This window comes from Barbus barbus (assembly GCF_936440315.1).
Source record: "Barbus barbus genome assembly, chromosome: 21".
NCBI lineage: Eukaryota > Metazoa > Chordata > Actinopteri > Cypriniformes > Cyprinidae > Barbus > Barbus barbus.
Window position 1 is genome coordinate 18,383,410 of NC_136749.1, and position 27,864 is coordinate 18,411,273.

General features: G+C 35.7%; 3 protein-coding genes across 4 annotated transcripts; all 3 read left to right on the forward strand.

Moving 5' to 3' along the window:
* The first annotated feature begins 5,042 nt into the window (after positions 1-5,042).
* LOC306887442 (cathepsin K-like) lies at positions 5,043-9,217 on the forward strand. Of its 2 annotated transcripts, none has more exons than XM_079445154.1 (8): positions 5,043-5,235; positions 5,628-5,765; positions 6,562-6,684; positions 6,995-7,147; positions 7,427-7,645; positions 8,095-8,260; positions 8,382-8,490; positions 8,732-9,217. In XM_079445154.1, the coding sequence occupies exons 2-8, from the start codon at positions 5,634-5,636 to the stop codon at positions 8,829-8,831; spliced, it is 1,002 nt and encodes a 333-aa protein (XP_079301280.1). In that variant the 5' UTR covers positions 5,043-5,235; positions 5,628-5,633; the 3' UTR covers positions 8,832-9,217. The 2 variants fall into 2 exon arrangements, with proteins under 2 accessions (XP_079301280.1, XP_079301281.1); XM_079445155.1 differs by having other exon boundaries at positions 5,086-5,235; positions 5,614-5,765.
* Positions 9,218-11,102: 1,885 nt separating this feature from the next.
* LOC306887749 (cathepsin S-like) lies at positions 11,103-16,263 on the forward strand. Its single transcript, XM_079445754.1, has 9 exons — positions 11,103-11,450; positions 11,538-11,700; positions 12,590-12,715; positions 12,996-13,118; positions 14,321-14,473; positions 14,921-15,145; positions 15,404-15,569; positions 15,703-15,805; positions 15,970-16,263. Exons 2-9 carry the CDS (start codon positions 11,677-11,679, stop codon positions 16,067-16,069), a joined length of 1,020 nt encoding a protein of 339 aa, XP_079301880.1. The 5' UTR covers positions 11,103-11,450; positions 11,538-11,676; the 3' UTR covers positions 16,070-16,263.
* A 469-nt stretch (positions 16,264-16,732) lies between these two features.
* On the forward strand, positions 16,733-27,836 carry LOC306887750 (cathepsin S-like). The gene is made up of 8 exons (XM_079445755.1): positions 16,733-16,908; positions 18,334-18,462; positions 25,824-25,946; positions 26,179-26,331; positions 26,571-26,795; positions 27,016-27,181; positions 27,306-27,408; positions 27,565-27,836. The coding sequence occupies exons 2-8, from the start codon at positions 18,337-18,339 to the stop codon at positions 27,662-27,664; spliced, it is 996 nt and encodes a 331-aa protein (XP_079301881.1). The 5' UTR covers positions 16,733-16,908; positions 18,334-18,336; the 3' UTR covers positions 27,665-27,836.
* The last annotated feature ends 28 nt before the right edge of the window (positions 27,837-27,864 follow it).

The following is a 27,864-nucleotide window of genomic DNA, read 5'->3' on the forward strand; positions in this document are numbered from 1 at the left end:
TGAATTTTATGCGATTCTTACTTGTAGCATATACTTAATAAAATATAATATATTGATAGCTTAATACTCTTATGTATTACAATACTTGTAAATACAAGTATTGTCTTGTTAAATAAATTTTTATTGCACATTATTTCAGTATTTTATGAGATAACTCATTGTTTTCCCCTTTCAAATCTATATATCGATCTAGCTGTAAAAAATGTGCAGTAAAATTACATTGTCATTGTCTTTTAAAATATAAATTTGAACTCTATATGGGTAAGGTAACTTGCCAATTGTTAGTTGTTGTTTTTTTTTTTTTCTGTAGTATTATTATAATTTTTTTGTTAACATAACTTTTCTTTTTACAGCATTGGCTAATACAGTGCAATTAAGACTGTGATAAATCACTATTTGCTTTGAGGCTTCGAGTCAGATGTGCAGGCCTGCAACCAAGATCCTCTAATATGCTGACCATGGTCAGATCTCCAAGGAATACTGCAGAACAAAAATAGCTTTTATTAAATAATATTTACTGTAGCCATTCACCTTGATTTTAAAATATGCAAAGTTTCACCATCTGTAGAGAGACAACAATGTTATATGACTTGTGTTAAACATTTCTGTGGTTAATCAGACTGTGGCAGCTATTTTAGCCCTCATGCCAGGATGAAAAAGCCACGCAATCACTAGCATTCAGACTACATACAGTATATTCTTAAAGAACAGTGCCTTCACATAACATTAACCAGCACTATTAATGTAAAAAAAATCATGTATTTTATTCTCTTTTTGTGTGAGGAGGACAGATATTGCACCCATTGAACCATACATGTTAATTCTGGCCCCAGTGTACAAATGAATAACAGAGGTATGATATTTAGTCTCAAAAACAATGAATCAGGCAAGTCATGCCATAGACACTGCATCCATTTGCTCACAATCATCATAAGGATGTACCCTAATGGCAACAGCTATATTGCCACATGGTTGTTTATTTCTGTTACAACCCGTTGGTAGAGCAAGTCAAATGGAAACAGAGATACCTGCGCTGGAGTAGCACACTTTACTGGTTTATTGCCTGTAGGATTTTAATTAAATCTGGCCACTAGAGGGAAAACTTTTCAAATGAAGGAAGGGAATGAGAGCAGAAATGTCTCTAATATAGGAAACATTCACCTTTATCCTCATTTCATAGCTCTAAGTTCTTTAAACTTCACGAAAGTAATACATCACAACAAGACTGGCCTATTTTGCCAAACCCTTTTTCTTTTCATTGTATTGTAGTCTAGTTACCAGTGATATATCATATAATATCATGTATTAATAGAATATAATAGAATATTTCTTTTTTATCTTTATCTTTATTTATTTATGCAAAAAAATTCTTGAAATATCTTTGAATGTACCATTTGTACCAATCTTTAGATATGTATGTGTATATTTAGTCTTAAAAGAATTCAACCTTATGCATTAATCTATATTAAATATTAAATTATAAGCACAGATGTTGCCACTGTCTGACAGTTTGTTTTGTCAGAAAATTCAATAAATTCTATTTCTCATTTAGAGTGTGTTTTCAGTAGCACTTTAGTTAAAGCCTTTGTATATAATGCATTATAAAGGGTTATTAAAGAGTATAATGCATTATAATTATTCATAATGTGCATCGTAATATATATTGTCGTCAATAATTATAACCGAATTTAAAATGCATATGGTAACAATGAATTGAATTGAGTGTTATAATGTATTAACTGTGGTTAAAATTATTCATGTGATTGTACAATGCATTATAAGGTGCCTTACAAAGGAAAAATTAATGCATTAAAACTATTTTTATAATGCATTATACATAAAGGCTTTATGTAAAGTGAACAGTTTTCTCTTTTTTTCTAAAATGTCTTCTGCAGAGCTTGGTCTTGGTATAAAGCCAGGAATTGGGATTATTTGCTTTTAGTTGTTTTTTTTCTTCTTCCATGTTGTAAACAAAGCCTTACTGCTGTTTGTTGTACATTTAAAAAGGATTGTCAAAGGATGTTTATCTCGTATCCCTGCACAACCTTCTGAAATCTACTACATCATTCCCAGCTGAATATTTCTCTCTCTCTCTATTTTTCTGTGTATCCACTGACACAACAATCTCTTGACCTGCCTTTATAAATGCCGTACTGACCTTAGAGTAAAATGGGCTGCACACTGATTTGTATTGGTCAAATCCTGCCATCACAAACCCTCAGATCCCTGTGCACGTGGCAGATGGGACAGTTTTGAAATTGTGAATGTGCACTTGCTCTTCAAAGACTGGTTGTCATGCTGCAATAATGTATATTTTGCCAGGCCTCTGTGTCTCAACTCTAATCCCCAGCATGTGGACATGTGTGCATCAATGGTGAAAACAGAAACAAGCTCCTGTGATGGGATTTATGAATGGAGTACCTCTGCTTCAGCACTTTTTACTTATAATATAATATAATTAAAATATATAATGTAAAATCAAAGTATGAAAACACTAAAAATAATAATTAAAAACTCCCATTAAAAAGTTAAATTAAATATGGAATCACATGCAAATATTTGCTCATGGAATCACGTTAAATCATGTTTAAAAAACATCCCAGAATGCAAAGCTGGTTGATAGAAATCCAGAATGTTAAGCTTATTTAATAGTTTTGATTTGTTAAACGTCTTTCGGTCACCTGGCATTTGTGTTAATTTATAGTTTTGATGACTTTACTAGTTCACTAAAATGTGAAAAATAGGTATTTAAATGTGTCCAGACTATGTAGTGTTTAGGACATATACAATAGTGCCCACAAAAAAGGGAAGTTTAATGCATGGCTCTGTAGCTCCCAGTCTGAACAATAAACTGTTAAAAAAAACTTTGAATCAAAAGTCTCGTGACAGTCATGGGAGCAGACATATGACTGTAGCAAGGCAATCTGGGTTTCTTCAGTTATGTGGTTAGACTGGAATGTAAAGTAACAGGAAACAGATGTAGAGTTCGCTGCTAAAAGCTAGCTGGGTAAAGAAGGAGGGGTTTTTTTTTGCAGTGTAATGTGACTGAGCATTTGACATGCTGGAGCTATTTAAATTTATATCAATACAACAACAATGTATTTAAATTAATACCTTATATTTCATATTTAATCAGGTCCATATGATTGCATTGCAGTGTTTTGTGTTTATTTGAGCATTTGTTTGTAGTTTTAATTCTCTGATTATTGTACAAAATAATTTCACAACAATTTAATTGTGTTCACACTGACAATATCTGCACTCACAAATTTTTAAAAGAGATACATAAGGCATAATCCTTAATGCTGTAGCAAAAACACATTTGAACACACACACACACACACACACACACACACACACACACACGATGCTGGTTCTGATCAGGATCAGATGAACGATAAAAAAGCCAAAAGCATGAATGAGCAGGTGTGTATTATCAAAAAATGCTTCTATCATTTAATGTCCAAATCAATCCTTCTTTTATGTATTGCAGTTTAATATGTCATAATGTCAAATTAATTCCAGTGAACACTGTGTAAATGTTTCCGAGAAACTGCAGTAAATGAGATGCAAATTCAAATTCAAATTCAAATTCAAATTTTATTTGTCACATACATATACATACATAGTACGACATGTAGTGAAATGTACTGTACGACTGTCCAACAAATTGTCCAACAAAATTAAGAAAAACCTCAAGTTTACAAAAATACAAATAGCAAAAGTACAGTAAACATATATACAGAAATAAACTAGCAATTAAATAAAATAAAATAAAAAATAGATATGAGAATAAACATAGATATGAAGAATAAAAATAGAATATGATTCTATATGGATATCATATAGAATCATATCATATCATAAGTATCTGAAGTATCTTTCTTATCTTTCTTGCTACACTGGGGAAAGCCCCCCTCCAGTATATTTAAGTGCTGAGGTGTTATTTTATTGACTAGTTTGTACATTTGGTGAATATTGTGATAATGTGAATAATGCTGAAATTAATAATAACTGTGTTCCACAAACAATTTATGCAAATATGACTAATCCAATCCCAGTTCTTAAAATGAATACATTAGGGACACACTTTTTTTTTGTTTCCCATAAACAAAGCTGAATACATTCTTAAATTTAGTCTTCTCAGGCTTGTCACCGTGTCAGCAGGCTGTGCTGCTTTTGGCCTGTGATATTTATGGGTGTGCTTGTATGTTTATGAGTAATCTGCACATAGCAAGAACAGCTAACACTAGGGGACTTTCCTTGACATACATTTATATCTTAGTGCTGACCGCATACCTATACAGTAGACATCATGGGACAATTTTCACATAGACCTCATGCAGTGACACACTGCACAGGGAACTCAGGTTGTTGACTAACAAGCAGAAGCGTTCATGACAAGCTAACACGGACCTAGGAGAACGAAGCTTAGAAAGAGATGCTATTTATTGATACCATCAAATCAGTGGTGTTTGAAGTCATATTTCATATGTCCTTTATTTATGCCAGCAAAAAACAGCTGAAAATGTGAGTTGATGAATGTACAGAAGGTTACAGTCTCCAAGATGAGAAAATGGGCATCATGTAATCACATCCGTCCTTTTACAGGATCACAACAAAAAATTCCCTGAAAACTGGGTGGACTGTTTCTTTTGTTAGTGTGACTAAGACCATCTAGCCTGCTCAAAGGTGTAAATGTTATTGAGAATCAATGGCAAGAATAAAAAAAAGCAATTCCCAAGACTTTAGAGAGAATTTAATCAGTTTTGGAACATAAAGGAAAAGCTGCAGCAAATGCATTATGTAAACCTAATGGTTGTTATGTAAAAATAATGGATGCATAGAAGCTACTGCTTGGAAATTTGTTTTCCTGGCAACTGTATATGCAAATGATTTCACATCATTTAAAGCTGAAAATATTATAAGGTATCTCTAAAATATAATCATTTCTGTTGTTGGTTTTAGTATATTTAATTTGAATTTCAACTACAAATCTCTTTCCACGACCTTGGTATAGGACACACTATTCCCAACTTCCCACTTTTCCTAAAACTGTAACCTGACTCCTGACATCATCGCTCTGAGCTGGTGTTTCAACGATTCCAGATGAAGAGGGTCTTCCTCCTTTTCCCGCAACAGGAGAAACTTCCTCAAAACCTCAGCATATAAAGAGGTTGTCCACTAACCCAGTTTCATATCAGCTTTTGTTCTGAACTTCTGGAAATCATCCAGGTAACCGAGGTTCCTCATCCGCACTCTGCTCTTCTTTTTAACTCGTCTGAAATTGTTTGCATTGTTTATATGTAAAATGTTGTAAAGGGCTGTTTTAATACTTGTATAGAAGTATGAAAATTCGAAAGATTTGAAGTAGTGGGTGCAGCTTTGTTGCAATCACTTTCGCTTTCTTTTTATTCTTCATGAAACTTTTAAAAAGTTTTATTTTGAAATATAATAACACGGTAAATTTCTTCTAGCTCATTTTAGAAATCACCACTTAATCCTTATTTCTCTGAACTAACTGTTCGTGGTTTACAGTTTAACACGCCACGTACGTTGAAGCGCCGCTTGCGTGCTATAGTTTACAGTGTGGCTTTACACCTCTGACTGGAGGTCTGTTTTATCAGGGCATAATGCATGCGTTTGGTGGAATCACTCTACTCGTGGTGGTGTGGTGTGGACTAGCTCACACACTGGAGAATCTCACACTGGATGAGGTTTGGGAGAGCTGGAAACTCACCCACAAGAGGGAGTACAATGGCCTGGTGAGTAACAGATTATGAAGACAATCCAGTAATATTTGTTTCCTTAGGGTGCCAAAAGAGTTAACAAACTAGATTGGGCTAGTGTTTTCATGAAATACCTATCTGTTTCTCCCTTCTCTGAAAAAAAAGAGCTTGTATTTTTATGACTACATTGATTGGAATGTACTGGCTAAGAGGGCTGTGCTTTTATGTGCACTGCAGCTCAGTATATAAAAAAGACAAAGAAAGAAAATCTTACTGCCTTAGGATCGGTCAGTTATTTTATAGACTTTTAAGTATTAGGTGCAAATTCCACCTAAATCTTCATTTAAAGGTGCCGTGAATTATAAAGATTAGATGCATTAAAGAAATAGTCCAACCAAAAAATAACATTGTGCAAAAAATGTACTCATCCATAGGCCATCCAAGATGTAGATGAGTTTGTTTGTTCATTGGAAGAGATTTGGAGAAATTTAGCATTACATCATTTCCTCATCAATGGATCCTCTGCAGTCATTGGGTGCCGTCAGAATGAGTTTATACAGCTGATAAAAACATTACAATAATCATGAAGTAGGCTAATCCACATGACTTCAGTACATCGGTTAATTCTTTGTGAAGCAAAAAGCTGCGTATTTGTAATAAACAAATCTGTCAAGATTATTTTATTTTTGCTTCTGGCTAAAATACGAGTCCTCAATTATTTGAATCAATAGAACGTTCAGGTTCATGCAATGTATCATCAGCTGGTGGTTTATATACAGTTTGAGAACCAAACACTTGAGCCAAGTGTTTACATCTGTTTTATGGTGGACAGGATGAAGAGTCTATTCGAAGGGCGATTTGGGAGAAGAACATGCTGTTTATTGAAGCCCATAACAAAGAGTACGAATTGGGGATTCATACCTACAATCTGGGCATGAACCATTTTGGAGATATGGTAAGTGCCCTAATTCAATCTGCTAATATTTTCCTGCTGTAAAATGCTGAATGCATTGTTTTACAAACATTTGCCAGTTATATGTTGGAAAACATCTGCATATGTGTGATCCTGCCCCTTTAAGTTTAAGATGTCACAATCTTTGCTAATCCTGTTTGCAGAGTATACATGACAACAGCAATGTTCCATCAACAACATAACATGTGTATTATAAAGGCATGTTTACTGAAACTAGATCCAACTTAATAACATTTTTGAGGGTTGATCAGCTATTTTAATCAAGCTTTTTTTTTGTTCAATCTTTCTGCAGACACTAGAAGAAGTCGCAGAGAAAGTCATGGGACTTCAAATGCCCATGTACCGGGACCCAACTAACACATATTTGCCTGACGAAATGGTGGAGAAGTTGCCCAAATCAATTGACTACCGTAAACTGGGATACGTCACTTCTGTCAAGAACCAAGTGAGGAAATAACAAAATATTTCAGTAATATTGCTGTAATATTTCCTCATTCTGAAAAACTCTCACACGATCAACCCTATACTCATGCTGAAGTGCTTTCACACAAATTTCAACAGAATGAGAGTTACCATCTAATTATGATCCATATCATCTTGTTTCAAGCAAACTATAGTTATCACTGTACTTAAGCGCCATCCAGTGGTCAAAAAGACTATTTCTCCACCAGTATACAAGTGTTTTAGGCTGTCTTCAGTATTTTTTGGCTCTCGCTCTCCTCAGGGTTCATGCGGCTCATGCTGGGCCTTTAGCTCTGTTGGGGCTTTGGAAGGTCAGCTGAAGAAGACCAAAGGTCAGCTGGTGGACCTCAGTCCTCAGAACCTGGTGGACTGTGTGACTGACAATGATGGCTGTGGTGGAGGATATATGACAAATGCCTTCAGATACGTCAAAGACAACCAAGGCATTGATTCAGAGGAGAGCTACCCCTATGTTGGAATGGTAAGATTCAGCCTTATACTAAATGACTCAGAAAGCAAAATGTTTTTTGTGTGTGTGTGCTGCTAAACAACAACAAAAAAAATTAAATGATTCATTTATGTTATTTGGTTAAAATGCAAATGAGGTTTTTCCATTGCTTTCGCTCTAGATGCATTCAATGACTATGCCTTTCAAATTACACTGTTATTACTGTTTTAGATCACCGTTTTGTGAGTGACAAAGTGTGCTTGTTAGGTGACAACTTTTGCTACTCTAATGGAAGAATGACTTCATTTGAGACACATATGAAGTATTTTGGTTGTTTTAGTGCATTTTGGATGTGCAAAGCTGCCAGTTGGTAAGGCGATCTGCATGGAGAAAAAGAGAACTAAGTTTTGAGAAATGTGTCTTAGTTACTGAAAAAGAAAGTCACGACAATCATGATTTTTCATCTCACTACTGCCCTGCAGGACCAGCGGTGTGCCTACAACAGCTCAGCGAGAGCAGCCGCTTGTAAAGGGTACAAAGAGATTCCTGAAGGTAATGAGAGGGCACTGACTTCCGCCGTGGCAAAGGTGGGACCTGTGTCAGTGGGTATAGATGCAATGCAGTCCACCTTCCTGTACTACAAAAGCGGTACTTAACATATCTTTACATCATCTACAAAGTGTTTTGTTGTTGTTGTTCTGCTGAAATTTTTATAGTGATGGATAAGACTAAAATCTGGAGCCCTACTATGTCCAAAACCCATTTCTAGGTGTATACTATGATCCCAACTGCAACAAGGATGATGTCAACCATGCAGTTCTAGCTGTTGGCTACGGAGCCACACCGAAAGGCAAAAAGTACTGGATTGTGAAGAACAGGTAAGGAAAATATGCTGGAAACAGAGCGGAGATTTGTTAAAATAATAAATCAATTATTTAAATAAAAACATAATGATTCAAATGAACAATTAATTAAAATGTTAATAAATGAATATGTTAAAAAGTACATTTACAATACATTTAAAAAAATAAAAATAAATACATTTCCATGTTGTCATATTCAGTATGTAATAGTGTAAAATTCTCCTAATCCATTTGTTTTTTGTTTCTGTTCTTGAAGTTGGGGTGAAGATTGGGGGAAGAAGGGGTACGTCCTGATGGCTCGTAACCGTAACAATGCATGTGGCATTGCCAGCCTGGCCAGTTTCCCTGTCATGTGAGAGCTGGAAGTAGAGAGCTCACATGGGACCAAACTTGTCTGCTGCTGACCAATAACAAAAAGGGACTCGATCACTATCAGTGTGCTCCAACATTAAATAATGATTGGGGAAACACTCTCTAAAAGATGCAGTTGATTTGAATACTACAAGGTTAAGTGTATTTTCATCTTGTGTCCTAGATGTCTTGTTCTTAATCCTATCAAATTGTGCAATATTTGAAATTCATAAGGGAAATTTTGATATTGTGTATACAGTCTGTTAAACTTTTTTTTTATTCCCCTGGTGGGATCTGATCTTTGAAACACTTGTTTTATGATGTTTTGATTATAAATTACCAAGGTTTTTTGTGACAATATTAAATAAAATGTTTAATTTTAAGTACATCATATTTGGGTAAAAGTATCTGTTTTACTTCAATGTGGCTCAATCATATGTTTATCACACTAACACTGTTAGTACCAATATCACACCTCTGTACAGAAATGTTATATATAATAAATGACATTCTGAGAATAAAATATCAATGCCAAATCACCATTATTTCAAATTCAGAGAACTTGTCCTTAAACCATGGTATCTGCACGACGTACCTGTGGGTATGAAGACTTAGTTTTATTTGTGTTGAGGTGGAAGAGAAAGCATCAGATCCTTTATTTTGGGAAGTTGAAACCAAGAGAAGTCAAGAAAAGAACATACTAAACTAAAAACTAAACTCTAAGTCTGGGCTGTTTAAACAAAAGTCATGACAGTTATGTGTTCAGTGGCATGAACCATATGAATCATATGACCATAACTGAACCACTTCCCCATTCCCCAGTTTGACCCAGCTTTACCCTTTTTTTCTTGTATCGTGTATCCCACATCTTCACATTCGATAACTGCCACTTAAAATCTCTGAACTTTGACTTTACATCAAAATTACACTCAAAAACAAACAACTTTACCTTCTTATAATTGCAAATTTATGTTTTACAATTGCAAATGTCAAGTGCTGATATAAATTGCACTGATTTGTTCTATATTTCATTACATAATTTTGTGATGTACAAATAATAAAAGTACACTGCAAATGTAAACAAATATAAAAAGAAACAAAGTAGTAATTGTGAGAAATAATTACAAAATGACACAATTACAAAATTGAAGATGATAAAGCCACAATTAGTGCTAAAGAGATGCCTGGTACAAATTACATTTATTTATTGATTTTATTTCACATTTTTTCAACAGTAATTCAGTCACAATTAAGTATAGTTTGTCTATAGATACAATTTTATATGCGCAGTGCGAGCGCCTCATTTTCGAGTGTCAGGCTTCTTTGCTCGAGGCCTCTGTATGTCACAGACATCAGGTGCCATTTATCGATTAAATAAGAATTTATTTCAGAAAGCCTTGCATGGTGTGAAATGTAGCATGGCTATTTAAAATGGGCAATGCTGAACACTCCACTTTCGGTTCTGCATGTTTGTTCTGAATGATTGAAAGCTGGAGTAGCCTAAATGTTCGACAGAGTTTTTGTTGCAAAATATAACCAAAGACCACATCAACGTGACATGAACTGATGGATGTTCTGGAAAAACCATATTCAGAAGAAACAAAATTATCTTTTCTGAGAGACAAAAGATAATGATCATTTATCACTCAGCATGACCTGTAAGTTCTAATATTAGCCTAACTACGAATTCTCCAAATCAGCACACATTTAATCATTTTAAATGCAGCTATATTATTTCAATCAAAATCAGCACCTGGTCAGCACAAATATTTGTCAAATCATGATAATGACTCATTTTATAAGCGAACAGCAAATGCTTCATGAATGGAAAAATTAGGTCATGCTACCAAATTGTTCCAGTTTCGCAGTGGTTACGTGGACTTTATAACTTTTTCACAATGGTAAGAAATGTCATTCTAAGCACAGCATGTTCATTTAGGACCTAAAAGGTGTTTTATATGTCATGTGCTTGCGTGCTTGAGCAGTGTTAAACCACATGATTTCCTCTGCCTGTCTTCCTGTTTCCTGTATACTTTCATATATCATGTAAAAAAAAAGTATTGGCCTATATATTATTGTCTAAAATGAAAAATATTTACTGTGCATCTCTTGAGGAATATCTTCCTCCGTAAATTCCGCTAGATGGCGACCCAAACACAAGATACTGTATGAGAAAGAAAGGACGTAGACAAGAAACATTCTCGTTTCCGATCCATGTGAAACTCAGAACCTAGTGCCTACGTAGACAGCTTCTTGTATTTGTACTAATCGTAAATGACTTCTGTCTTTAACAGTTCAGTTAGCAGGTCAGCTGTGAGCTGCTGCTGGTGTTTTCTTACAGTTACAGAGTAACATCGCTGGAAACCCCCCTTAAAATCCTAGGCTGTCATTTTTTATTTTATTTTATTTTATTAAATTGAACAGTAACAATTTACAAAACTAGGCTATAATTAATCAAAGCCTCGAGCACATTTTTAGATTTCTGCAATTTGCCATGTATCTTACTACTGCATATAATTATTTTTAATATTAATAGTATATTTATTTTTATGTTTTATCATTTGATTAATTGACATATTTAATTATAAATACTTATATTATTGAACTAATCAAAACATTACATGGTATGATTTTATTCACTACATTAATTACATTTTAGTTACATGTTTATATTTGATTACATTATAGGCTAAATATTTTTTTTTACGTAGCAGGGCGAAACAAAAAGTAAGCAAGACATCTGTGCCATGTCACAATAAGCAGATATTAGCACGTGATGGCACAAAATAAAAGCAAACGAACCAGGAACTCCTAGACGTCCATCATCACCTCGTCTACAGACCACCAGAAATGCAGCTTAAAGAGAGTGCACAGGTGAGACGAAACATGAGCTCATTTTTGTTTTGTTGTCCTTCACTTTTGTGTTTAGTCTTTTGTCTCCTTTGTCGAGTTCTCCTCCCAAAAAGTTTCTCTTTCGGTTTTAATTCAGGTGGTGACTGGTTTTATGACAACATTTCCTCAAAGTGATTTAAATGTTTTCCACTGTTTTATTATTTGCCTGTCGTAACTTTGGGTTTAAAGTGAAAACACTCAAAAATACTTTAATTGTCGTGTGTATGTGTCGTGGAATGAAGGATTAGGTGAAGTCGATCAAACACCAGTGTTAGTTTAATTTCCCGTTACTTCCTTAATCTGGCCTATGTGTTCTCTTGTGCGGTTTGAGTGGTTAACCTTTGAAATTCACATTTTGCCTCATTAATCCATCTAGATAAAATTATTTTTTAACTTTTAGGATTAAAATTGGGTTTAAAACGACCCGAGATATACTTAGCCTATTTGATGTCATGATACAGGAAGAATTAAGCAATTGCTCTTGTTTACATAAGTACAGTGCATATTGGGGAGTCTGTAAATACTTAAATGTCTGGATTTATGAAGTCTTATCACTTGTTGGATTTTCTCAACAAGTTTTACAACACTTTAATGTTTTAACTTCCTTTTTGGTTTACTTCTGTTAGCCTACTTAATTTTACTCAGAATTTGTTTCCTTTTATAGAAAAATCTGATTTACCATGTGGTTGGTTCAATAGTTATGAACATTTATTAAAAAACAACAACTATAGATTGGTACAGAAGGAATTGTGTCCATACTGTGGCTGATTTAGATGTGTTTAGGCCAGTTGTCAACATAATGCAAATAAATAACAAATACTCATATTTGAAGGCATGTCAGTAACAATGACGGGCCTTTTGCTCTCGTCAGGCCATGATGCTCGGGAGCTTGCTGTTTGCCGTGTGTTGTAGCGCGGCACTGGCCCATTTCAACACAAATCTAGACCAGCACTGGGAGTTGTGGAAGAAGACGCATAACAAGTTTTACTCCAGTAGGGTGAGTCTATGAATTTCACAAGCATCTTTAAGATCCAAAAGCTCATTTACTTATGGATTCATTTTCATAATGGTGTTTTGATTGTGTTTGTCATGCTAGAATGGTTTCATTACTATAGTTTGAAGTGGTGTTGATGCTATCCATGTATTGGAGCTGTATTGAAATGTCTGTCTTTGAACTGGAAGTATTTACAAAGGATATCTGTAATAAATGCAGTGATAGCAGTCTCACAACAACATATCACATGTGATCCCTGTAATGTGAATGTTGTTTGTTGCAGGTTGAAGAACTGGGCAGGAGGGAGTTGTGGGAGAGAAACATTCAACTTATCACCCTTCACAACCTGGAGGCCTCCATGGGCCTGCATTCATATGATCTGGGCATGAACCACATGGGTGACATGGTGGGTGTGGTTTTTCGTTCATGATTATCTGCATGCAGTAGCTTCCATTTTGCACAAGTTCCAGTTTTGCTTCTGGCATTCAATACTGCATTATTTTTTATAGTTCTGTGGTACATCCTTTACTTAGGCTATTTTCGACAAGCTATGTAGCAGACACCATTTCACCTACAGTCACCAAAATGTATACATGTATAGATCTCATCAGCCTGAACAACTATGCTGACAGGAAGTGCTCTGCCCAACAAGAACTAAGCTATTTTGGGTTATTTTAAAAATGCATGATCTGGAATTGTATACACATCCTGGGGTTTTCATGCAATTATCACCAAACTAGGTTAATGTTGTCTCAAGACATTGAGAAGGACAGATGAAGGCTGGAATACTAAGCTTGTCCACTAAATATAGGATAAATCTTTCAAGCCTAATCTTTTTTTTCTGTTTCTATCAGTTATAATGGCAAATAAATACATAGAATCAGTTGATATGTACTCTACAGTCGGTATAGTTTTATATAATTGTTTCATAAAGGTTTTAAATGATTATAAGGTTACACTTTATTTTGAGTCCACTATAGACATTCTACTAACTAGAAGTAACTTTGTAACTACATGTCAACTAATTCTCATTAATTTGCAACTACATATCTACTATAACTACTAACTAGACTGTTACGGTAGGTTTAGGGTTAGTAGATTAAGTTGACACATACTTGCAAAGTTTCTCATAGTCAGTATGTTGTATGTTGTGGACCCATCAAAATAAAGTGTTAGAAATTATTAAGCAGTCTACTAATACTCTAATGACTGCTAGTTGACATGTAGTTGCAAAGTTACTTACTGTTAGTAGAGTGTCTAAAGTGGACTATCGAAATAGTGTTACCGACAAGAATGCTTATAGATCATTATAGAAGTTTTATATAATTCCTTTTCTGAGTGTGTTTGTGTCTGTTTCACACTCTTGATGCTCTAGACTAACCCTTTCATTGCTGTAACACTTAACAACCAGACTGTAAGAGGGTTAAATGCTCGTGCCCACTTTGCAATGTTCTTCTGAAGCCACCGGAGCTTTGCTGCTTGCACCTATATTTATTTTTCTTTAAAATATAAAATAATACACTTTGTAATTGGTATCTATAAATTATGCAGCTATAACGTAACTTCATTCTGACCTTATTTTCCTATTTGTGTCATGTTGATTAAAAGACAACAGAGGAGATCCTACAATCATTCGCCACGACTCGGGTCCCTCCTAACTTTAAGAGGCAAACTGCAAATTTTGTGGGCTCTTCTGGGGATCCTGTCCCAGATTCTCTGGACTGGAGAGAGAAGGGATATGTCTCCAGTGTGAAGATGCAGGTGTGAATGTACTCTGTTTGACATGCTAACTGATATCTGCTTGATATCAAGCAGCTGCTTGTGTGTTGTGTTTATTTTATTTATTTATTTCTATCTAGCATGAAGATAAATTGTTTATAGTAGGTGGACTGATTATATTTTAAGTTCACCAAAGTAAAATGGCTTGGTTGTATTTCAGATGTTGCTCTTGTGATGTCAAGTGAATTGACCACACTCTCTGTCAGAGAACTTTTTTCTTTAATTTCACTTCCTTCATTTTGTTTGTACAGTCAGTGTTTGAGGGAGTTTATTTCCCCTTTCCTGTAACTTCCTCTATGATGATTTGGAAATTCAGAGACCAGCAACAAAAAACTGATTGGTCAAAATGCTGTTTCTGCAGCTTCACAAGCCACTAAGTTCTTGTGTTTCCTGTTTTAGAAGTTTTATCATGTTTCTCTCTTCTGTCAGGGTGCATGTGGTTCGTGTTGGGCATTCAGCTCTGTTGGGGCTCTTGAAGGTCAGCTAATGAAGGCCACAGGAAAGCTGGTCGACCTCAGTCCTCAGAATCTGGTGGACTGTTCATCCGGTTACGGCAACAAGGGCTGCAGTGGTGGTTTTATGAGTTCTGCCTTCCAGTATGTTATTGATAATGGAGGAATAGACTCAGAGTCATCTTACCCTTATGAAGGAGTGGTAAGTTGTGTGTTAAGGTCTGTGTGAATAAAACTTGCACGTCAAGTAATTACATGGGTTAAATATTAAGCGCACAATTATTTGCCGTCATATTAGAAGTGACAAGGCCTGTTACCACAAAATCTGGGCCATACCAATTTAGAGCATTTTCTCTACATTGCTAAATTTACATTTTTCACAGTTTTTTTTTTTCAATACTGTAATCCATTATAATTATGGGTCTTAATGCGTAATCTAATAAATAAATGTGTCCTACAGCAAGGGCAGTGCAGATACAATCCATCCCAGCATGCAGCAAACTGCACCAAGTACTATTTCGTTCGTGAAGGAGATGAGGAGGCCCTGAAGCAGACTGTTGCCAACGTTGGGCCCATTTCAGTGGCCATTGATGCCACTCGCCCTCAGTTTATCCTGTACCGCAGTGGTGAGCATTTCTTTCTTGTTGCATTTCTATCAGACTGATTACCAGATCTCAAGTGTTTGTAATAAGGGCTTGTTAGTGCTGTCTTGTGTTTTTTTTTATTTTTTTTTTTAATACCGTTATCTCACATCCACAGGAATTTACAATGACCCAACCTGTACAAAAAGAGTAAACCATGCAGTGCTGGCTGTGGGATATGGTACAATTGCTGGACAGGACTTTTGGCTGGTCAAAAACAGGTACAATCAGAACAATTGTAAAGATTTGTGATCATAAATTGGCTTGGTATGATTTTGAGTTTTGAAGTATACCCCCTCAAAGGCTTGTAAAAGCAGAACATCTGTGACAAACAAAACATTGAGGAGAAAATATAAACGCTGATTATTTTGTTCTACTTTAACAGTTGGGGTACCCATTTTGGAGATGGTGGCTACATCCGTATAGCCAGAAACCAGAAAAACATGTGTGGCATTGCCTCGTATGCCTGCTTTCCAATTATGTAACTGCAACACTGAGTTGTATGAACATTTCAAAATAAGAAATTATGTTTTATATTTTTTAAATGTACTGTTTTATAGTCTAATTGATGTAAATGCATGTTCTATATGTAGTTTTACATTTTTGTCATCTTTTAAAAATGTCAATGTGTTTTATGAATCTTACAAAATAAATTTGAATTTTTAAATCTGTTTTATATAATATATGTTTTATATAATATTATATTTTATATAATAAAAAAAAATATATATATATTTTTTTTTTATTTTTTTTTAAAGTGTAAGAACTGTCAGCGTGTAGTGTGTGTTTTTTTTTTTTTTATTTGCTAGTGATGTTTTGTGTTACTTTGTGTGTGTGTGTGTGTGTGTGTGTGTGTGTGTGTGTGTGTGCTGTGAGAGAGATAGATTTCAAATATTATTCGGAAACAAATGTTATTCCCTTTTTCTGTAGGAATCTTTAAAAAAATATATTCAAAAAGATTAAATAACCTAAATCAAAAGATTTAAAGAAAAGATTGATTTTAGTAAATACAGCGGAGCTAATGAGACGCATTTTCTGATCCACACCCTATCATGGTCACATCTGTACAGGGAAAAAGATTTTCAACTTTTTTAGAGTAGGTAGTGAATTCTAATTGGCTGTTTTGATCCAACAATAATAATTCGGTCATTGTTTATTTATTAACTGATGTGACAGGGCAAAGCAAAAGACAGTTGTGTCGTCATAACAATATGCAGAGATTAGCACGTGATGGAACAAAATAAAAAAGCAAAGCAACCAGGAAATCGTTCATTATCACCTTCTCTACAGACGACCTGAAGTGCAGCTTCACGAGAGTGCACAGGTGAGAATAGACACGAGTTTTTTTTTTTTCTTTACCCACAATTATGTATTTAATATTTTTTAATGAAAGTCTGGGTTTTCACTCAAAAAGTTTCTCTTTCGGTTTTAATTAAGGTGGTGATTGCTTTTATGAGAACTAGCTTTTTGTCAAATCTCAAAGAGATTTGAAATGTTTTGTTGAGATGTTTTTTGAAACGTCAAATAATGTTTTTTCCACTCTGACGTGTCTTTAAAAGACAAAGAAAAAGTCTTGATGTTTTCCCTAGAAAAAGTTTCTCTTTCTGTTTTGACAATAACTGTTTTATTTTCCCAAAGAGATTTGTAATGATAGTACAGTGAGTATTGTCCAAAGCCCATGATCTTTCTGAAGATTCACTCATGCTATAACATCAGATAGCCAACGTAGATTATAATATAGATTCTTGCGCTTTCTTCGCCCTGTAGGCTACTTGTGATGAAAAAGAGAAAAGCTTGTTTTTCTACAAGCTTCGTCTTTCTGCTTCTCAGCTTCTTACGCCACGTATTTAAAATGCTGTCAAGTTTCAAAATGTGTCTCGACAGTCTGTGCTCTTTTCCAATTCGTTTGCTTTTTAAAGCACAAATGCGTTCTGTGTGAAGTCCATATTGAACGGTACCTGTTTTGGCCAGCAGGTGGGAGATGGGAGATATACAGTAGTCTCTAGTATGTATAAAGTATCTGCTTACCAATAAAATAAACGTTTAAATTTATTAACAAATGTTATCCTTTCTTATGAAATATAAGTCTGACATTGAATTAAATTGCAGTTTTTGTCAATCTTCCGTGGAAGAATTCATTAATTTGTTTTGGCAATGTCGTTATTTGGTGTTTGTTCAATCTTATTTTAAAAGTGACTTCTTTTGTTTTAAAAATGTTTTCTTTGGGCTGTTTGACTATTCAAAAGAAAATATGGGGAAAATGTATATAATTAATTTATGTTTCCTGTTAGCCAAGTTTCATATTCATTACAAAAGCATACTGGCTCTAAACCTCTCTTTTCCTTTATTCAGAATTGACCTTGACAAATATTTGGAAACTATTCAAAGTTTTATTAATCCAAAAGCAATAAAAACTGTATCTTTATATTCTTCCTTTGTGTCTTTTTAAGATGTAATTTTATTATGCTGTTTTGTTACCCTGGCAAAATGTCTGTTTCTGTTTGTATTCTTGTGTTTTTTCTTTGTCTCTATGTTTACAATTGTAATTGTTACTTTTCTTTATAAGAAATTGTTACTTTTCTTTATTTGAGAAGCCTCACAGACTAAAATAATCTCTTATTATAGTCTCATATTGTGGCTGATGTCTTATCAGCCATCTGTTAACATAATGCAATGAGAATATATTAGAAAGTAATACTCATATTTGAATGCATGTCAGTAACAATGGCGGGCCTTTTGCTCTCGTCAGGCCATGATGCTCGGGAGCTTGCTGTTTGCCGTGTGTTGTAGCGCGGCACTGGCCCATTTCAACACAAATCTAGACCAGCACTGGGAGTTGTGGAAAAAGGCACATAATAAGTATTACTACTCCAGTAAGGTAAGAATATGAATTTCACAAGCATCTGTCAGATGATCCAAATCTGATTCTTTAGTCACATCTAGAAACTTTTCCCTCTCCAACTTGTTCAGAGAAGAATACAAACTCTTCCTTGTTCCATGTCAAACTGGTAATGCTTGTTTCATGGGCTTATTTGTTTAAGAATTAATTTGCATTAATTTAAGACTTAAATATTTTTGTAATGCTTGGACAAAAGAGAGATGAGACAGATCCAGTTGCAGAGAAGGTGTATTTACTGAATAAAATTAAATCAAACATGGGTAAACCAGGAACACAGAACAGTTGCAGAGCAGGAAACAACACGAGCATCTACTGCGAACAAAGGGTGCTTCTCAAACAGAAGGCTGGATCCTATTGAGGCTGCATCCTTCCTAGTTCAGTCCTTCAGAGTCTTGTAGGCTAGAGTCCTCCTCGGCGTATAAATGCTAGAATAAGACGGTCTAGTAAGTGCACGTGGCTACGTCACATATGTTCCCGCCCTCACAGTCACGGCACGAAAACACTAATAATTTTTGTATTACATATCTTTATATTAGTTGGCTATTAATGCAATACAATGAATCACAGCTGTCCATAATCTCCCTGTGGCTTAAGTTATTGGCAGTTTAACGTTTAGTATGTAATTTACACCGAAACAAAAGATAACATCTATCCTTTCATGTCCGAAAACATTATTTTTGTCTTAGATTTCATAATAAATTCAGACAAGCTCAGTACTGACTCGTTTTGCGTCAGTTTATTTTCATGAAATGGAATGGGGACAAAGGATTGTGGGTGATTGAAGGTCGTGGAGGATACATCCCATGCATCCTTCAAATTCAGCTGAATGAAGGATGTGAAATGAAGGCTGTCTTCCAGAGATCCTTCCGACTGAGACGGCATTCAGCGATGTTTGATGACGTGGCAGCCGAGATATGCAGCCTTTGTAGGATGCAGCCTTCCATTTGAGAAACACCCAAAGACTGATTAAATGAACTGGAAAACATAGGTGTATAAACAGGAGAGGATAACAAGGTAACCAGACACACCAGGAAATACAATCAAGGGGACCAATGAAACATAAGGACTACAAGTTGACTACAACATGGCACTAAAAACAGGAAATAACAAATGTTTTAACAAAATTATACAGAATGCAACACACAGAGCATTAAGAATTAGTATAGAAGCAATGAAAACTATTCCAATGCACTATTGGTGGAATGCAATGAAATGCCATTAGATTTAAGACATACTAAGCTGCCCCTTTCTTATTGGTTACGACTGGAAGATGAGATAAACCATGTGATTAAAAATTCTTGGGAATATGAAAAACATGTAAGCAAAGGTTTTGGATGGAATGTATGTAATAGAAAGTCGAAGAATATGGACTTCAAGGGGGAAAAAAAGCTGCCAAATTTGCAAAAAAACATTAAATCTTAATGACAAAAAAGATATTTCCCTTTGAAAAAAATGGAGGAAAAACATTAATTAAAAGCAACATTGTGTTGTGAAGGACCAGACTGGGTTGGATCCATTTGCAGCTTTTATTAAGAAAAGTCAAACAGGCAGAGTCAAATACCAGCAAACAGAGCAATAGAGGCAAGGCAGAGACAGAGTCGAGAGTCAGGCAGAGAGTCGAGGCAGGCAGAAAGAGTCCGAGTGCAATAAACAATCCGGGTCAGGGCAGGTAGCGAACAATCAGCAAGGTAAACAGTCCAAGGTCAAGAGGTATAAATCAAACACGGGTAATACCGCTCAGTAGTGACAGCTGGGGCAAATCAAGACTTCGCAGGGAAGTGGTGTGTGTGAGTGGCTTATATGTGTGTGTGTTAATGAGCTGTAGGTGTAGAGTGCAATCAGTCCCAGGTAAGAGGCATGATGGGAAATTGAGTTCAAATGAGAGAGTTAATATTCGGGAGACGGATCTCTCTGGTGGTGTGAGGGAGGCGGTGCAGGAACCTCCTCTGTAACACATTGATAATCAGTGGCAAAAGATAAACCAGGATTATTTCAGTTAGCCTGACTCATTGTGACTCAAATGATTTGGTACCATAAAGCAAATTTAATATAGATCAAGCTTAGTCACTGTGGCAACCTATGCAGGGAAACTGACCTGAGGCCTGTTTCATAAAATACACTAAGTAAAGGGATTAAAGTCCAAAACCTGACTTGAAATAACCTAACAAATCAAACATTTATTGTTTTCCTATCTTAAAACAATGTCATTAAATAGTAAGCACAATACATTAAATACAGTCAGTTGCAGCCTATATTTTTATTTATTTGATTTATTATTTAAGTTGCATTTTCTGTATACTTTTATTTTTGGACTGCAAATAAAGTCTACTGTTTACTGTGTTGAGAGTTGCTGAAATCGCGTTTGGTCTCATACTGTATCGCGTATCTTGTGAGTGTGTGCTTGCTTGGCCATTTTTAGTGGTCAATAGGAAAGTGGGTTCAGCTGAATTCTAATAGTGATTTGTTAGGTATAAAAAAGATTATACCGCGGCAGCCCTTGTTTGAAGCCCTCTTAGAGCGAAGACCAAAGAGTGTAAAGACCATCGACTCTACCGTGCAACTCCACCGGGCTAGGACGATATAAGTATCGATTTTTATTTTTATTTTATTAATTTATTTTTCCCCTTTTTATATTCACTATTGAAATGTTGTTGTATGCATTTGTCCATTTTATTTAATTTCTGTATTTTCTTAAATGGGTGTGTATAGAGTATTTACAGAGTGTTAACTTTTAGTTTTAGTACTTTTTCTTTTGTAAGTCGCTTTGGATAAAAGCGTCTGCTAAATGACTAAAAGTAAAGTAAAGTAAAGTCAAATAATTCTATGTAAGAGAGTCATATCATGGTAATATCATTGCATTCCTATTGGTCAGTGTTAGAGGAACTCAGCTTAGCCTGACAGTTAGCCTGCCCCAGACCAGTCAGGTCAGTTTCCCAGCTTAAGTTGCCACAGTGACTGAGCTTGATCTATGTCGAATTTGCTTGATGGTACCAAATCTTTTGACAATCAGTAAGACTGACTGAAATAAGCATGACTTATTTGGTAAACTTGTCCGGGGCAGGCTAACTGCAGGCTAAGCCTGAGTTCCTCTAACAATGGCCAGTAGGAACGCGATTATATTACTTACCAGAGGTGGGACCAAGTAATTGTTTTGCAAGTCACAAGTAATTCTCGAGTCAAGTCCCGAGTCAAAATAGGCAAGTCCAAGTCGAGTTGCAAGTCCTCAACTTTTAGCTTCAAGTCTTAAACAAGTCATTAGTGCTCTTTGCCCAAATTAGTCTCTCAGTATTAATTACCATATAAAATTTATGAATATGTTTTACATAGTTTAATTTCATGTGAGATGGGTGCCCTTAGTAAAACTACTCAAGTTCAATTTAGGGATTGTGCCGAAATAGGACAAGCAGTGAAAAAAAACTATTTTATTAGTAACAGAATAGCAAAGACAACATAATTTCATAGAAATAACAGCTGCAATACTTTGCATGTGTGCATAAGAAGAATATATGCTTCTAGCTGTTATATCTAAGCCAATGAGCCAGTATTTGGAATCTCAATGAAACAGATTGAAAAACATGTGAGCAGAAACGCAGAAAGAAATGCTTTGAAAGAACTAAAAGAAATAACTACTTTACATGTGAGAGGAAACCTGCAATATGGATGCAGACAAACTCATGAAGACAGTCATTCAAAAAATGCTGCGCTACCATTCTTTATAACTAAGAGTAACAAAGACAAAATGTTGTACGCTAAATGTTAAGTTTATAATATGCATATTTTGATCGCTAAATTTAGGGGCTATGTGCTATACAGACTGATTTACAACACATGAATTCAATTATCCTGAAAGAAATAAGAGTGAAATGAGTGCCCGGTGAAGAGGGAGAAAAATTGAGTATATTTTATAGTTACTGTATATATAGACTACAATTCACAAATCATTTTGTGAAAGAAACACTTTTTTCAAATTATATTTTAAATGATCATTAGGCCAATTGCCGCTTTTTTCTTCTTCAAATTATAGCAAATTTTTTTGCAATGATTAATTTTAAATCTAGCTTAAATCAAGGTTTATCTAATAATGATTTTGCACCAAACTTTAAACCTTTAAAAATAAGCAGATTTACATTTTAACCCATCATTTTGATCCTGGATTTAAGTAATATTTGCACCATAACTTTAAACTCCGATTTAAATCTTGATTATGGATTAACTTTAAACTTAATGGAGGTTTAAATAAAATAAAATGCACATGCAATTTAAATATGCAACTGATTGAACAAAAACAGTGACAATCTGACAAAAAAAAGGTCTTGGAGAGGTGTTTACCAATTAAAATGAAAATTAAAGCACATCCAGTTGGCAGAGCTGCGAGGGTCGTGGCGGAATGCAGATCTTTATGGTGCACCTCGGTGTCGGACAAACAAAAGAAGTGAGGAATATGTTTAGCATTTAACAGCAGCAGTCACGGTGATGATGAGGCGAGCACCAGTGATCGCGGCCGCGCCTCTAGTTTAATGCCCGCTCCGTGTCTCTGCTGGGCGGCGATCAAACGGGCAGGGCAGCGCTTTTCACGAGCGAAGATAGCTACTAGACGAATAATGACATTTTTTTTTTTTAGTATCTCGGTTCTTTTGTCGTAAGTTATGCTATTACTCCATTAATTTATACGATACTGTATATCAAGCGTTCCCTGAACGCAGTCTCTGGCTTAAGCGCAAGCACGCTGCGGCTGCACCCGTCTAGAGTGATAACGACGCTGATCTGATCATAAAGTCTTTCCGAGTCACAGGGCTCAAGTCCAAGTCAAGTCTCGAGTCATTGCTGTCAAAGTCTAAGTCGAGTCTCAAGTCTTCTTTAATTATGTCGAGTCGAGTCGCAAGTCATCAAGTTTGGGACTGGAGTCTGAGTCAAGTCTCGAGTCATGTGACTCGAGTCCACACCCCTGTTACTTACCACTGATTCTCTCACATACAACTATTATTGGTTCACTCGCATAAGCCTCACTCACTCCTGACAGCAAACTGGATATAGTTGCATGACTAATATTTACAAATAAAGAATATAACTGTGTCAGTTATGCTGACACTGAGAAAAACAAAACATCTCAAATGCATTAAACAGCATAAATATATTCGCTGTTTGCCATGGTGGATCGATTTGAACCATGATCGACATTAAGGGCTGCTTATAAGCATGCATATCAAGTTATCTTGACTCATTGAACTTGGATAAAATTAGTGAGACTGCATGAACATAAATTGTCATTTATGGAACCGCTTTAGCCTCAATTGATTGTTAGGTTATTTAAAATCAGGTTTAGGACTTTAATCCCCACTTTTCTTTTCTTTTTAAATATTTATTTTTGCCTTTATTATGACAGGACCGATTAGAACTGACAGAGAGAGAGGGGGGCAGGATCGGGAAAGGTCCTCGAGTCAGAATTTGAACTTGGGACACCTGTAACGCAATGACGCTGTATGTCAGCGTGCTGCCCACAAGGCTATCGATGCCGATAATCCCTGCTTTTCTTAGTGTCTTTTATGAAACAGGCCTCCGGGGCAGTTCTACGCTCTTTTGCCTACGATCTGTTGCCTCAGCCCCCTAAACCTATAATAATTTATCTGAACGATCGAGCCAGTGCTGCTTCCTTAAGAAAGTTGATCTCTTTCGCATCTTCTTGAGCATATAGACATACAATTATGTCAGAGTGGTTGTCTTGATGAGTATCCAGGCAAACACAGTGGGGATGGGCGATATCTTATCGTTTGCGATATAATGGTAAAAAATCTCCCTACGATAAGAATTACTGTTCCCACGGTAATAATGATAAAGTCTAGTTCTGTGTGCAACTGTTTAGCGTGACATGGCGGAAGGCAGAAGTGAAACTGTGGAGGAGTATATTGCTAAAGGACGAGCTACTTCTACAATCTGGAACTGGTTTGGTTATAAAAAAAAAAAACAGTTTTGCATGTGTATGAGCCTGTTTACAAACCTGTTGTCCAACAAAGATAACATTTATTGACATGCTTTTTCTCCAAATTAACTTAACATAAGCCAAGTGTTTGAAATAACTTTTTGTGATCAGACGTGGTTTCAAATCACAGAATGAGGCAGAATACTATTTTATAGCATTGCATTATAGATATGCTTCATCCTTATAAAAGTACCCAAGATTGCTTGAAGAACACAGATAATATTGCCGCAATCGTATGTTTATTGTCTTTGAGTTTCCTCAATTAAAATTTCACTATCGGCCTTTTATTCAGCTACAGCGATAACTGGGGCTGTGTCCAAAAGCTCTAAAATACTGTCTTCGGAGGTAGCATTCCAAGGCAGGAAGGCATCAAGGCACGTCCGAATACAAATGCTGCTTCACTTCCTGTCTCCGGAGTTACCTTTTTATAATCGAATTTTGAAGGCAGCATAGATGTATCCTTCGCTGTCTTTGATATCCCACAATCCTGTGCATTCCATTCCGTAACAGTTGAGCTAAAAATAAATAAAGATGGCAAGTTGCATTTGGTGGAAAGTTCTGTAAATGTATATTTCTGACTAACTTTTTGCACTTTTGATGTTATTTCTGGCGAGAAATCAGTATAATAATTAAATATTCATTTAGTTATAATCAAAACTCGTTCTATTTTGTTGTAGATCATCAGTTTTATGACATGCCTTCGTGGAAAAACGCTGCCTGCAAAGTCATTGCCTGATAAGGCAGTGAGGCAGCAAGTCAGCTGCCTAGGCTTTCATTTCATTATATTGTTTCATTATATTGCTTACAACACCCTATTTTTTTTATTTATTATTATTTTTTGTTTCTTGGTGGATGCATAAGATTTCCTGAATTATCATTGAGCAGTCATATCATTGATCATCATATCATCGTCATTGATATCGTTATCACAATAAATACCAGAGATTATCATGATATATTTTTAAGCCCATATAGCCCATCCCTAAAACACAGTTGGTAATGTCTTAAGTAAACGTACGGTTAAGAAAAAGTCAGATGTGTGTCAAAATACTGGATCTGTTAATAATGTTAGTCAAACAACAAAAGAAAAATAGAGAATCAGTCACTCTTCTTAACAAAGTAACTTATGTAGCTTAAATGGGTATTTGTGTATATTTACTTCCTACAGTAATAGAGCTTTCACAAGCACTGTAAAGTACTGTTTATTTAGGTAATTTGTGTCTTTGTATCTAATGGTCTCTCTGAGGACCAAGCAACCAAGGTTGAAATCTTAGAACTGCCCCTGATCGTGACAGTTTTGATTAGGGATGTCAATCATTTTATATATTGCTTTTTAAAAACGGTCTGTTGTTTATGTTGGCAGAATGAGGAGCTTGGAAGGAGGGATTTGTGGGAGAGAAACCTTGAACTTATCACCCTTCACAACCTGGAGGCCTCCATGGGCCTGCATTCATATGATCTGGGCATGAACCACATGGGTGACATGGTGAGAACATAAGTCCAGTGTGTCTTTTTTTCCTTTTCCACTGCATTTCTTTGTGATTCTTTGTGCTTTTTTTTAGATACTTTCCTAGATAATTTTTACTTTTCAGTTGCACCTAGATATTAAACTTCCATGAAATACATTTTGCTAGGCATAGACTGTAATAGATGCCCTGCGAAACAAGTGACAGTTTCATCACCTGTAACTCAAATTGTCTTTTTGTGTCGATTCACAGACAATGGAGGAGATTCTGCAGTCATTTGCCACGACTCGTGTCCCTCCTGGCTTTAAGAGGCAAACAGCAGAATTTGTGGGCTCTTCTGGAGCTGCTGTCCCAGACTCTCTGGACTGGAGAGAGAAGGGATATGTCTCCAGTGTGAAGAACCAGGTATGATTATACTGAATATTTAGAATAAAATCTGATATTTGCACATTTAGATTTGTGTCTGTGTAGCCTTTTGTTAGAACAGCTCATTTCTTTTTCTTTCAATAGACCAGAAGAGACAAAATCTTTAGTTTACATTATTAGTATTTCCATAAATCCGTCCTGGCATCTATTATATGTAGCATAAATGCTAAATGATTCCTGTTTTAGTAGTTTTATTGTGTTTTTCTGTCTTCTATCAGGGTGCATGTGGTTCGTGTTGGGCATTCAGCTCTGTTGAGGCTCTTGAAGGTCAGCTGATGAAGACCACAGGAAAGCTGGTCGACCTCAGTCCTCAGAATCTGGTGGACTGTTCATCCGGTTACGGCAACAAGGGCTGCAATGGTGGTTGGATGGCTGATGCCTTCCAGTACGTTATTGATAATGGGGGAATAGACTCAGAATCATCTTACCCTTATAAAGGAGTGGTAAGTTGTTTGTGTGGGTCCATGTGTTAAAAAAAAGCAGATGAGATTACATTCCATATTAGAAGTAACAGGACCTGTTATTGTGAGATTTGAGTGATACATATGCAGTTAGGTCTCTACATTGATGGATTTACAGTATCAGTGTTTGGTACATTTTTAAAAAGCTGCAATCTATTATCATTATGAATATAATGTAATAATAAATAAATGTGTCCTACAGCAAGGGCAGTGCAGATATGATCCATCCCAGCGTGCAGCAAACTGCACCAAGTACTATTACGTCAGTGAAGGAGATGAGGAGGCCCTGAAACAGGCTGTTGCCAATATCGGGCCCATTTCAGTGGCCATAGATGCCACTCGCCCTCAGTTTATCTTTTACCGCAGTGGTGAGTATTTCTTCCCTACACATTTCAAGCAGACTGATTACAAGTTTCAGGTTACAAATTTAGGGTTGAAATGATTTATTTTTAAATGACAACTATTATAAGATAATCTTCCATCTGTCCACAGGAGTTTACAATGATCCATCCTGCACCAAAAAGATAAACCATGGAGTTTTGGTTGTGGGATACGGTGCGATTGCTGGACAGGACTTTTGGCTGGTCAAAAACAGGTACAGGCTGACTTATGAAATTGTGTGATCATAAACAGACTGGGTCCGATATTGTTTTGGGAAATGTACCTACTCAAAGGCATGTAAAATCAGAACATCTGTTGATGTTAAGATGAAAAAAATACAAATGCTGATTGTTATTTTTTCCTTTAACAGTTGGGGTACTGGATTTGGAGATGGTGGCTACATCCGTATGGCCAGAAACCAGAACAACATGTGTGGCATCGCCTTATACCCCTGCTATCCGGTTATGTAGCTGAAATCCTGTTGAAATGATGAATATATCAAAATAATATTCAACATTTATTATTTTATAATCTCATTTCTTAACTGTAAATGTGTTAAATATGTTTTTTTCCCCCAATTCCATTGTCTTTTAAAAATGTCCTAATATGAATGTCTTATATAAATACAGAATTTTAAATCTTTATTTTTTCTTTCTTTCTTTTTTTGTCT

What these genes read in the sequence shown, in the direction of transcription:
- LOC306887442 (XM_079445154.1), top strand. Translation starts at nt 5,634, where the DNA reads ATGCATGCGTTTGGTGGAATCACTCTACTCGTGGTGGTGTGGTGTGGA. An exon ending in AGAGGGAGTACAATGGCCTG is followed by an intron (nt 5,766 to 6,561) that starts GTGAGTAACAGA and finishes TATGGTGGACAG; the next exon opens with GATGAAGAGTCTATTCGAAG. An exon ending in GCTACCCCTATGTTGGAATG is followed by an intron (nt 7,646 to 8,094) that starts GTAAGATTCAGC and finishes ACTGCCCTGCAG; the next exon opens with GACCAGCGGTGTGCCTACAA.
- LOC306887749 (XM_079445754.1), top strand. Translation starts at nt 11,677, where the DNA reads ATGCAGCTTAAAGAGAGTGCACAG. An exon ending in ACAAGTTTTACTCCAGTAGG is followed by an intron (nt 12,716 to 12,995) that starts GTGAGTCTATGA and finishes TGTTTGTTGCAG; the next exon opens with GTTGAAGAACTGGGCAGGAG. An exon ending in GTTTATCCTGTACCGCAGTG is followed by an intron (nt 15,570 to 15,702) that starts GTGAGCATTTCT and finishes TCACATCCACAG; the next exon opens with GAATTTACAATGACCCAACC.
- LOC306887750 (XM_079445755.1), top strand. Translation starts at nt 18,337, where the DNA reads ATGATGCTCGGGAGCTTGCTGTTTGCCGTGTGTTGTAGCGCGGCACTG. An exon ending in AGTATTACTACTCCAGTAAG is followed by an intron (nt 18,463 to 25,823) that starts GTAAGAATATGA and finishes TTATGTTGGCAG; the next exon opens with AATGAGGAGCTTGGAAGGAG. An exon ending in GTTTATCTTTTACCGCAGTG is followed by an intron (nt 27,182 to 27,305) that starts GTGAGTATTTCT and finishes ATCTGTCCACAG; the next exon opens with GAGTTTACAATGATCCATCC.